At 37.5% G+C, this 13,148-nt stretch overlaps 1 protein-coding gene across 1 annotated transcript; it reads left to right on the top strand.

Moving 5' to 3' along the window:
* Positions 1–11,386: 11,386 nt before the first annotated feature.
* LOC138337346 (uncharacterized) lies at positions 11,387–12,915 on the top strand. Its single transcript, XM_069287255.1, has 2 exons — positions 11,387–11,502; positions 12,513–12,915. Exons 1-2 carry the CDS (start codon positions 11,387–11,389, stop codon positions 12,913–12,915), a joined length of 519 nt encoding a protein of 172 aa, XP_069143356.1.
* The last annotated feature ends 233 nt before the right edge of the window (positions 12,916–13,148 follow it).

The raw sequence follows: 13,148 nt of genomic DNA, 5'->3' as shown, positions 1-13,148 counted from the left end.
CAATCCTCCCCTTCGGAGAAAGATTCATTATTTTTCTTAAGGAACGATTCTTTCAATTCCATCAATAGAGGATCAAGATGTTGCTTCGACTTCATATCAACCACTAGAGATGACACAGAGTTATGACGGACCATGAAACCACACTTTGAAGATTCTTCTAGTCGGACACTCAACTGGGCCAACCTATGAACCTCATTCACTAATTCTTTCTTCTCATCAACCACATGAGCCACACTATCCATGGACACTCAGCTTAGTATATTCGCAACCACATTAGCTTTTCGGGGATGGTAAAGGACACTCATGTCATAATTATTCAAAAGTTCTAACTATCTTTTTGGCATAGATTCACGTCTTTTTAAGTGAATACATATTGTTGGATAATTTTTCTCATGTGTCTTGAGTTTCCTAGAGGCATACGTTATCACTTTGCCATGTTGCATGTGCACATATCCTAGTCCCACTCGTCACGCATCACAATAAATCACAAAACCTTATTGTACCTTTCAGCAAGTCAATAACGAAGCGTAGGTGAGTCTATCTTTCAATGATTGAAAGCTCTTTTCACAAGATTCCGACCATTCAAACTTGGACTTCTTTTGGTTAACGCCATCAATAGAGATGTGATAGATGAAAATCCCTCAACAAACCTCCTATAGTAGCCGACTAACCCTAGAAAACTTTGGATTTTGGTAGGACTCAAAGGTCTTAGACAACCTTTGACCACTTTCGTCTTCCTTGGATCAACCTCTACCCCTTCACTAGAGACAATGTGACCAAGGAATGCAACTCATCTCAACCAAAATTCACACTTACTAAACTTAGAAAAAAATTGGGTATCCTTGAGAACTTGCAAAACTATCCTCAAATGGCTCATATGATCATTCTCACTCCTAGAGTATATCAAAATATCATCGATGAAGACAATCACAAACAAATCAAGATACTTTTTAAAAACTCGATTCATAAGGTCCATGAAAGTCTTTGGGGCATTGGTCAGACCAAAGGGCATAATTAGGAATTCAAAGTGATCATATATTGTTCGGAATGCCATTTTCAGACTATCAACCTCCCTCAATCTAAGTTGGTGACAATCCGAACTCAAGTCAATCTTTGAAAAGTAACTCACTCCTTGGAGTTAATCAAATCAATCATCAATCCTAAGGAGTGGAAACTTTTTCTTTAAGCTGATTTTGTTCAATTGAGAATAGTTGATACACATTCTCAAAGACCCATCCTTCTTCTTCAAAAATAATGCCAGGGTAACCCATGGAGATATGCTTGTTTAAATAAAATCCTTATCTATAAAATCCTTATGTTTTGTTAAATAAAAAAAATAGAGGCAAAGCAAGCATGCAACCAAACCATTCCCAATATGACATAAAAATCTAGCATATCAAGTTCTATCAAGTCAACTAATGTAACTCTATTGGGCAAGGAAATAGAACAACCTTTTTAGACTCTTTTAGCCACCACGAAATCACCCATCAGGGTAGAAACCGAAATGGGTTCATCTAACATATCGAGTAGCCTATCAAAGTTCATGGCTACAAAAGTGGTCAAAAAAAAGAACATAGCACCGGGATCGAACAATGCATATACATTAAAGGAAATTGATTGTAACGTACAGGTAACCACATTCAGAGAGCTCTATTGATCACCTCGAGATTGGACAGCAGAAAAGTGATTTCTTTTAGGGGAATCCGAATTTGGGCACTAGCTTGTGCTTGAGAACTTTCCTTCCTTGAGCCTTCATCATAGGGCAATCTCTCTTCATGTGACCACACTTGCCACAACAATAGCAAATACCCATGCCAATTAGGATCTTACCATCATGTTTTCTACCACATTTTGAACAAAGAGGCTTCTCAATATGAGAAACACCACCTTTCCTCTCTTGGGGCTTGGGAGTATACACCTTACTCTTGTTGACCCTTGGAGCATTAGAAGGGCCTTGATTGGAAAATATTTTCTAGAAAATTGGTTTCTCTTGAACCTCAAATCTAGTCTTAGAAGAATTCCCACCTTTGGTTCTTACCTTTCTCAACTCCCTACAAACTTGCTTAAGCTTTTGCTCCTCAAATTGTTCAGCATGAACCATGAAACAAAAGATGTCCATGCTAGGAATCAACATAGCTGACCTAACGTGACGAAACCCATGTGAGAGGCTAGACTTACTAAAAGTGAGACCTCCATCTCACTTACATGCCTTTTCGGTACTAAGCATCTATTCCCTTTAGCAATCATCTTATTTCATAATACAAGCTCACATTGGTCCCTTATAGACCCCTATGTAAACATCTTATCATATTAGCTCATAGGTCATCACAAGTGAGAACAATCTTTTCACTTTAGACACCATTTCACAAGTGAGTAAACCTTTCACTTAACACTTTATTATAGTAATGACAAACTACTATCAATCATATAATAATCGTATCATAACATGCATACATAAATCACGTCTAATTCAATGTCTTAGGGTTAAAGATGAGGAATACTAAGCATCAATATCATTGTTGACACCCAATTTTAACCCTCCCCAATATAAACTAATATAAACTAATTGTCAAGCTTCCTAATTCCAAAACGATTTAAAATAATCAGTCTTTATAATGTTCATAATATTTTGCAAAATTATTTTAAAAAAATTTTACTTTTATATAATTGTTTAGTAATATATATATATATATATATATATATATATATGTATATATATATATATATATATTATTTCTATTGTTATTTGTGTGATTAGCTTGTCTTGATTATTTGAAATCGTTCTCAAAAATTTTTATTTCATTCTTAAAAATATTTTTACTATTTATTTTAATTATATAGTAGTGTACCATTTTGGATTAGTCGTTTTACAGTTAACTCATTTATTTTATCTCGTTAAAATTAAGAAGCTTGCTAGTCAATTATATATATTTGTCTTTATCGTTTTGTCCAACTCGTCATTTGAAGTCCATTGGGTCAATAAATCGATAAGATTTTATTTCTCATTTGGGTTTTCCCAGCCTTTTCCAATCATTCCAGCTCACTCCAAAAAAGACCCAATTACCACAACACCCATTTACCTTCAACAATGTAAAATTAGCCCATCCAATCCCAAATATACAGCCCAACGGTTTTTGTTATTTTTCACAAAAAATTGAAGTCCTAGCCTACCCATAAAATACAACCCAATTCATATCCCCAAACCCAACCCAAAATCCCTCTGCCTTCATCCTCCCAGCGCGCAGGAGGAGAATCCCAAAAGAATTAATGGAAGTAGCGTGTGATCGATACGAGGAGGCAAGAGCAAGTATAACGGAAAGAAATGAGAGGCAGGCTGGTACACTACATCTTTTGTTTTTTCCCAACGTCGCTCTCAACTCTCATTAGCAGACAGCACGCATTTAGTCCTTGGTGTCGTGAGATCGAGACATGTCGACTCCAAGGAGGATGGGGATTCATCCAGCCGTTTGTTCCCCTTTCCCTTTTTGGAACAATCTGAAAGCTTCAGATAGAGGTGTTCTTCTAAAATGGTGAAAGTTGGGAGGATTTCAAATTGAAGATCGTCCTTTTGTTCACCCTTGTTTTTCTCTCCTAAAAAGTTTTACGGAATTTGGAGAAGACAAAGAAGAACGCTACATTTATAGACTAGAAATAAGTTCTCAAAGTCATAAATAGGAGGAAGAAAACTTCGGGTTTCGTTTGATTTTCACTTTGTTCGTCCGCCTTCTCGAAGTCGCATTGTAGTAGAAGTGAAGTCGCTGCCCTCCTCTTGTCGTTCCAGGTTCATTGCACGGAAAGAGGTAAATTCTTTCTTGGTTTTATTTATTCCCGTTTTCTAGTGTGATGTTCCATCTATGTCGCATCACATCTTATCATGTTTACGTTGCATTTTAGTTGCACCTGTGTTCTCCTGATGTGTTAACTCTGCTCAGATTTTCCATAGGCTAGAACTTGGTTGACATTCCATTTAGAAAACAATATTTTGCCATTCTATATGAATAATGTGTATATAAGTTCTGTTTGGAGCTATTTGCGAGCATGTCCTGTCTTTTCTAGTTTAGTCATGATTTGCTTCTCTTGTGTTGTATCTTCTTGTCTTTATCGTTTATCAAGGGTAAGAAAGTTTCTTTTTTAGTCACTCGTCGCACATATCTCTTGCCTACGATATTTTGTCGAGTTTGAACAAGATAATCATCCTAATGGCTCAGTTTCTATTTGTTGGAAAGATTAAGATTATGTTCGTATATTTTGTGTTATAATTTGCTCCATCTCGCCTTTTATGAACAGGTGGTTTTCGTTTTAGCTCCCCTGTAGCTTTTATATTCTCAAAGATTTCTTTCCTATTATGTATGAATTTTTAGTTTGATTATCAGTATTCAATTATTAGAGAGAACATTTTACCATTCTTTCTCACATGTTGTCTAAATAGAAAGATTAAGGCATGGAATAGGCTGCTGTCTGGAATGTTGAGCAATCAAATTATAGTTATTTTTACTTGAATCTCGAAATGCGATGTGTTTTAGCATAGATGGTGCGTTTAGTTTGTCAAACATAAAAATATTACCTCTTAAAATGACTTGGTTGTTTGCTGTCTTTAAAGTTAGGCCCTTTGGCATAATGTTGTTATTACCATTAAATTCCATTTACATAGTTGGTTCGATAATTGTATGTATTTGACAACAGTTAAGCATTTCCTTTCCCACCTTTTGGGTTTCCATTGTTTAATGTTGTCTGTTGGTCATATTTCCCTATGATATGATTTACTTTTGTTGCCCTGTTAATTTGCTCTTATTTGTTTGTTCAAGCATCCATGCATGTCACTCTTTGGTAGGAAAAATAGTGATTGTTATCTATTACTATTCGTTAAGCTCGCTTGTTTTTGTCTACCTTAAGAATTACTAGTCATTTAGTCTTAATAGTTAAAGTTGACTGCATCTTGCTTTCAAGTTTTTCTGAAATAGTTCTTGTATGCGTTAAAATATGCCTCACTCCCTCTATTTGATGCGGATACTAATTCTCTCCCTTTGTCATTTTGTTGTATGAACCCTTTCGTGTTCATAATAAATTCTTTTTGTTGCATTCCCACATTCGAGCCATAAAGGCTCGAGTCTCTTTCGTATTTAAGTCAGCCGGACTGCTGATGTACGTACAGAAGGACCACAACAGGGGCTGTAAAATTTATTTTACATATTTTGAGGAGACTCTATACTAGTTGTATATACACTATATACCCTAATATACATTCAAAGTATGATACGTAGGTCCAAAAATAAATACAGATGCTTGAGAGGATGAATCGGGGTGTATGAGTCGAATACGCAGTCCTATATACAAGAAAAGGACCAAATACAGTCCCATATACAGGGTGTATACACAGATATATATTTGATGTATATTTTGCCATTTGAAAATGAAAAGAGGCCCAAAGGCTTAAAGGGACGGCCCAGGATCAGAATATGGATTAAACAGCCCCAAATTCAGGTCTTGGGCAATTTTTAGAACAGGTCTATGAATTTGGGTCATAGGCCCAAATTTGATATCTCTTTCCGTGCCTTTTTTTATATTTATTGTAGTGACTAACAAGTTATCTCTTTCGCTTAGCTTTTTATCTTATTAGTCCTATTAATCACTTTAAGTCACCCTTTTAAAAAATATCGTTCTTTTCACTAAAGTGATTAATTATAAAAATAATTTTTAAGTAAACAAATAATAAATAAACTTTATTTGTTAAAAGTTGGAAAAGTCAAGTCAAAGTTAGTCAAATCGCTGGTCAACCGTGAGTTAGCGGGCATTCCGAGGGCCTAATACCTTCTCAAAATGTACATTTGAACTTTGAACCCTTTTCAACTGATTTTTATCTGTTTTAAATCTTTTGAAAAATAATTTTAAGTTTTCTTAATCAAGTGGCGACTCTATTAATTTGGAAAATTGACTTCTCTTGAATCATAAGATTAATTGATTTTTTGATAGTTAGTCATGTTTTTTACTATTATATAATTTCGTAAAACAGAAATGACGACTCCGCTGGGGATTAATTGAGTTCTAACCAAAATGATGTGACTATTTGGACTAATTGTTATTATTGAATTGTTTATATGTGATTAATTTATTTAATGTATAAACTGGCATTGCGTATCATGGCATATTTCTGATATATATTGTATAGTACATTGAAGGATTTTTGCCGAACCGCATCCAGACTTTTTTATAATCACCTTTTTTAGGAATTAGCGACAATTTATTGGTTCGTTATGCGTCCAATGGTTATCGCGAGTTCCAACGGTCTTTTCAAAATCCAATCCTAGTCAACTATCATAGATCCGAGCAAAAATCTCAAATTTAGGAGCATTTGAACTAGGACGACCCAACACCCAAGGTGTGTGGGACCATTAGAAGTCCACCTTTTGTCTACTTGGCCCAAATTGCCAAAAATAGACAATCATGCTTATGTGATAATTGAAGGATGTTTATGTGCTTTTAAATTGATTTGTTGTCTACCGGGGTGGGGGTTACCTAATCTTTGTCGGCTATTTTTATAGGATGAATTCGACACACGAGCCTTTGAAAACACAAATGGTTACTGTCCCCAATCCTTTCCTCAAAGTATGGTGGTGGTTCATGAACAATGACGATAAAATAATCATTCAGAAACACATAGGTTACCTCACGTCACTGCTAGAGATGAATGATTCGCCTTGCCTAATTGGAACAATGGTGATATTCTCCTTGCCTAATTGCAACAAAAGGAAACGACATATAGATTCAGATATCCTAAATCCTATAATATGGGATTTCGCTAAGATTAGAGAAAACTGTCATTGGTTATAACCGAGTGGATGGACAAGATCCCCAGCCCAAATATACCTTTCAGAAAACTATATTGTCAGTTCGGGCATGCAAGGTCTTATGAGAAATATAAGGACGAGTTCATTTGAAAATCAAAATGGAAAGAGACGCGTCCCCTCGCATTTGCAATATGTTTACTCGGAACGATGGTTTTCCCACAAGGGACAAAATACATTATTCATCCTAACGTGTTTATGGTCACTCACACCATCTTCTATGAAGTGGATTATAAATCATCAAAAGTACTACACTTTGGCGCCTATGATTTTGACCGACATCATAGGGATTTAGACAAATGTCAGAGAGGAGAACGCTTCTTTCAAGGGTATTATCTTATAATACAATGGTGGATGTTGTGACATTTGATCAAGACTCATAATCCAAAAGAACCAGATCCCCTAAAGTGGTCAGATGAGCTACATGGTCATGATTGTTGGTTGTACCACAATCGTTGCAATAAGATTGGAGGAGAAAATTTTTGGTATCCGAGGCTTCGAGGGCTGAGAGAAGAAGATGTACAGTGGTCAATAGGCAGTTTGGTGGTAACTAAAAATATGGTGGTTCGAACAGAAAAGTCCCTTACTTGGTATTTGCTGGGTTAAGAGGGACTAGACCATATGCTCCCGGTCGAGTCCTAAGGCAACTATGAGGAAAAACAAGAGCTGCCCTAGATGGCAGATATGAAGAAAATTGAAACTGACCACGAGAATGGACGAGTTGCATTTGCTGAAGACTTACGTAGGATGTGGAGATCTCAAAGTGTTGGGTGAACCTGTACCAAATAGGTTTCATCGAGAATGTTCTAAGGAGTACAAAGAATGGTTGAAAAATAATCTCCCTGTAACTATTGAGCCTGGTCCAAACGTTCCCCACATTATTGCAGATGTTGGAGCCAAACATCGTCTGACTTAACCGACTTCAAGAGAAGTTTGATAAGAATGAATTAGAGAATCAACGTCGCCACTCAGAAGACGCCAAAGTCATAGATCAGTTGAAACAAGGACTACGAAGAGTCAGATAGTGCATGACAAAGTTAGATGATAGCATGGAACAACAGATTCAGTCGATAGAGGGGTTCAGACATCCAGAATTGTCCAGAAGATATATACAAACAAGTCCCTGTTACAAAATGTCCGACCAAAATTTCCAAGCCTCAAGTTTCTCACTCAAAAGTCATCTCCTATACCACAAATCCTAAAACATTCATCTACCATCTCAAGAAAGGCAAAAATCACTGCTATGGACAGAGGTAAGAACATCCAGATGGAACTCGCTGGAGAAGAACTATAAAAAAGATCGAACAGATCACTCAGGAAATTCAAGAAATTCTAGAGAAGAATGCAGCCGAAAGACTATTCTATTGTCAAGAATTCGATAAAAACTCCTGCCTAGATTTCTATATGGGCCCTGCTGATGAGTTCTAAATTGCACAGGTAGGCGTTGATGAAGGATCTCGATGATACGTATGTACCCGCTGGCACAAGCATCGATAACGTGGCCGCTATGATCTACCAGGTTATTCGAGGGCATCGAATCATCTTTTGTGACAATAAGCTGCTTTTTGAAGGAAAGTCCAGCAACAAGGCACTGTATATCACTGTCGTCTGTCGCGAAAAGGTTATCATTCACGTCTTAGTAGATGATGGGTCTGGTCTGAACATCTGCCCGTTGTCGATGCAAAGGCAATTGAAGTTTGACTTGGGAAAACTTGAGCAGAATCAAGTCATTGTGAGAGCCTTCGATGGGGTTCAGAGATATACCTTGGGAGACGTAAATCTGGTTATCCAATTGGGCCCTGCTGAGTTTAACGTACAGTTTAAAGTCCTAGATATTGACAACAATATAACCTTCTTCTGAGAAGGCCTTTTATTCACATTGCTGGAGTTGTGCCCTCTACTCTTCATCATATGATTAAACTCCTTTGGAAGAACGAAGAGCTAGTCATTCATGGCGAAGTTAGTCATTCTTGCAGACAGGCTTCGATTATCGATGAAGTGTCTCGAGGTACTGATTTCTACATGATGAAGCTGGTAAATGCCACCGGTGAAGACTTGGGCCCACAACCTTTCATGCATTTTATGTATAAGATGATTGCTACTGTAATGTTGCAAAATGGATTTGAACCAGGTTTCGGATTGGGGAGGGATTCACAAGGAATTGTTGAGCCCATTCAATTTCATGTCAAAGGATCAAGGTATGGATAAGGGTACGTCCCCACAGATGATGATGAGAATACAAAGAAGAAGAAGGATCAAGCATTGTCCAATCTAATCCCTCATCTATATCAATCCTTTCTAGGCCGTGAGTATGTCGAGCAGGAGGACCTGGGGGAAGGAATCTGTGGCCTTTTTGAAAAGATTGATGCTATCATCGAAGAAGAAGTCAAACTAACAGTGTTCCGCGACGTTGAGCCAGGAGAGATATTGCAGAACTAGACCTTCACGCCCATCCTGATCCCCCAAACTCCTTGGTAGAAGGGCATCATTTTATAACTATTTAAATTGGTGGTAGTCTGGAAGAGGCCCGGGACCCATGACGAAAGTTTGCATCATTTTTCCAATTTGAATGAAATCATCTTTTATTTAAAAATTTGTTTTTTTAATCATCTATTTTACTTTACTTTCCTAACATTGTCTATTTATGGTTTCAATAATATAAGTTCAACCTGCCAATGTCATGTCATGTCATGTCACGAGCTGAACGAACAAAATGAGGAAGGTGATGACGAGGTCAATGAATACGAAGAGAGAATTGAGGCAATAGAATATGTTGCTGAAGAATTTCTACAGTTTGAAAACCAGCATTGGCCGAATTTAAAGGAAATTGAAGTTGTAAATCTGGGAGACCAAGAGTGATTCAAAGAAGTCAAGATTAGCGTTCACTTGAATGAAACTCAAAGAAAAGGCCTAATTCATTTACTTACCGAGTACATTGACGTGTTCGTCTAGAAAGTCAGTGACATGCTAGGGTTGAGTACCAATGTGGTGTCTGACAAATTGCCGATTAATCCAGGGTTTAGTCCGGAAAACCAAAAAAATTGGAAATTCAAGCCTAAGTTGAGTTTAAAGATTAAAGAAGAGATCACCAAGCAGATAGAGTCTCCATTGGTGGAAGTGACGCAATGCAATACCCGACTTGGTTGGCCAATGTTGTTCTGGTCGCCAAAAAAGACGGGAAGATCAGGATTTGTGTCGACTACAGAGATCTCACAAAGCTATCCCTAAGGATAATTTTCCATTGCCAAATATTCATATTCTGATTGATAACAGTGCTAAAACTGAAATGCAGTCATTTGTGGATTGTTATGCAAGTTATCATCAGATTCTGATGGACGAAGAAGACACAAAAAATAAAGCTTTTATTACACCTTGGGGTGTATATCAATACAGAGTGATTCCATTTGGCCTCAAGAATGCTAGTGCTACCTATATGAGGGCTATGACGTCCATATTTCATGACATGATTCATAAGGAGATTGAGGTGTATGTGGATAATGTCATAATCAAGTCCTGCGAGAGTTCAGACCACTTGACACATTTGAAGAAGTTCTTTGATTGTCTGCGTCGATATAACTTGAAGTTGAATCCCGCTAAATGTGCTTTTGGAGTACCAGCCAGTAAGTTGCTGGAATTTATAGTCAGCAAAAGAGGTATTGAGCTTGATCCTTCCAAGATTAAGGCGATCCAAGAGTGACCTATGCCGAAGACTAAGAAGGAGGTGATGAGTTTCTTGGAAAGGTTGAACTACATCAGTCGATTCATAGCTCAATCAATTGTGGTGTGTGAGCCTAAATTCAAGTTGTTGAAGAAAGACGCTACGACAAAGTGGACTAAAGAGTGTCAGACTGCTTTTGATGCTATTAAGAACTATTTGTCCAGCCCACCTGTGTTGGTTCCTACACGAGAAGGGAGTCCTTTGTTGCTGTATTTGTCCGTCTCAGATAGTGCATTTGGATGCGTACTCGATCAACACGACGAGACAGAAAAGAAGGAAAGAGTTATCTATTACATAAACAAAAAGTTTACTCCACACGAGTCTCGTTATACTCTGTTGGAGAGAATGTGTTGTGCTTTGACTTGGCTTGCCCAGAAGTTGAGGCATTATTTGTCTTCTTATACTACATACCTCATTTCTAGAATGGCCTTGTTGAAGTATATTTTCCAGAAGGCGATGCCAACCGGAAAGTTAGCTAAATGCCCAATGTTGTTGAGCAAATTTAATATTGTGTATGTGAATCAGAAGGGGATAAAGGCACAGGCCTTGGCTGATCATCTTGCTGAAAATTCCGTAGACGAAGAATATGAGCCGCTCAAGACTTAGATTCACGATGAAGAAGTGTCATTTGTGGGTGAAGATATTTCTGAAGCATATGCATCTTGGAGACTATTCTTTGATAGAGCGGCAAATTATCAAGATAAAGGTATTGGAGCAAGCAGTCTTAGTGTCAGAATCTAGTCAGCACTATCCCATGGCGGCTAAGATCTGATTTAATTGTACGAACAACCTTGCTAAATACGAAGCTTGTATTCTTGGTTTGAAAATGTCCATCAACATGAATGTCTACAAGTTGTTTGTTATTGGAGATTCAGATCTTTTGATTCATCAAGTTCAAGGAGAATGGGCTGTGAAGAACCCAAAGATTATACCTTACATACAGTATGTGTAGAAGTTGTGCAAAAGATTTCATAAGATCGAGTTCAGACATACTCCTAGAATATAGAATAAATTATTTGATGCTCTTGCCACCATCCCTTTGATGATTAAACATCCGGATATAGATTATATTGATCTGCTGGATATAGAGTTGAAAGAACATCTAGTACATTCTTCCCATGTTGAAGCAGAACCAGACGGTTTGCCTTAGTATTTTGATATAAAGAAGTATTTGGAGTCTAGAACTTATCACGAAGATTCTACGTCGTATGCCTCTCAATTTCTATCTAAGTGGAGAAGTGCTTTATAGGAGTACTTCATATTTGGGTCTTCTAAGATGTGTTGATGCTGCGAAGATCATTGAAAAGATACATGTTGGAGTTTGCGGCACGCATATGAATGGGCTCACTATGGAAAGAAAGATCTTTCGAGCCGGTTATTTCTGGATGACTATGGAGAATGGTTGTTGCAAGTTTGTGCAAAAATGTCATAAATGTCAAGTGCGCGGTGATTTGATTCGAGTGCCGCCTCATGAGCATATGAACTTAATGCTATGAGTTCACCTTGGACATTTGTAACTTGGGGTATGGATGTCATCGATCTGATAGATCCCAGCCGCTTCTAATTTGGTTGCCATTGATTATTTCACCAAGTGGGTGGAAGTAGCTTCTTACAAGTCAGTAACCAAGAAAGTTGTAGCTGATTTTGTTCGCAACAATTTGATATGTAGATTCGGAGTACTAGAATCGATCATTATTGATAATGGTGCAAATTTTAATAGACACTTGATGAGAGATATAGTAAGCAATTTAAGATCACACACCAGAACTCAACCGCTAATCGCCCTTAAATGAACGGAGCTGTAGAAGCCGCCAATAAGAATATGAATAAGATTCTGAGAAAAATGATTAAAATCATCGAGGTTGGCATGAGATCTTGCCATATGCTTTATTGGATTATCGGACGACTGTTAGAATGTCGATTGGAGCTACTCCATGATTGCTAGTGTATAGGAAAGAAGAAGCCATACCTGCTGAAGTCGAAATATCGTCATTGAGAATCATCCAAGAAGCTGAGTTAAGTGATGTTGAATGGGTCAGCAAGCAGATTAATCAACTTGCGTTGATTGATGAGAAGAGAATGGTTGCAATTTTTCATGGTCAGTTGTATCGACAGAGAATGATTTGCGCTTTCCACAAGAGAGTACGAGCTAGAACTTTTGAAATCAGTCAATTAGTAGTTAAGCGCATTTGTCCTCATCAAGATGAGTACAAAGGAAAATTTTCACCAAACTGGAAAGGACCTTACATGGTTTGTAAAGTATTATCTGGAGGTGATTTGGTGCTGTCAGAGATGGATGGCGTCGCGTGGCTGAAACCAATCAACTCAGATGCTGTCAAGAGATATTATGTGTAATGTTTTAGTTTGTGTTCCTGTCATTTACTTGCAATTGTTCTATTTTGCTTGTATTGTTTGGTTTAAATCTTATCACTCTGTAATGAACTACGTCTGACCTGAATTCTCAAGAATGTATACATAGGCGCGGCGTATGTCGGCCTCGATCAACCCATATATCCCTTTTAATATTTTTTTGTATTTGAACTACGCTCGACCTGAATTCGCAAGAATGAGATACGTAGGCGCCTATG

The sequence above is a fragment of the Solanum lycopersicum genome, chromosome 7 (assembly GCF_036512215.1).
Source record: "Solanum lycopersicum chromosome 7, SLM_r2.1".
In the NCBI taxonomy this organism is placed as follows: Eukaryota; Viridiplantae; Streptophyta; class Magnoliopsida; order Solanales; family Solanaceae; genus Solanum; species Solanum lycopersicum.
The sequence above is the reverse complement of the archived record's forward strand: the minus strand, read 5'-3'. Positions and strand labels throughout refer to the sequence as shown.

What these genes read in the sequence shown, in the direction of transcription:
- LOC138337346 (XM_069287255.1), top strand. Translation starts at nt 11,387, where the DNA reads ATGTCCATCAACATGAATGTCTACAAGTTGTTTGTTATTGGAGATTCA. An exon ending in AAGATTATACCTTACATACA is followed by an intron (nt 11,503 to 12,512) that starts GTATGTGTAGAA and finishes GCTAGTGTATAG; the next exon opens with GAAAGAAGAAGCCATACCTG.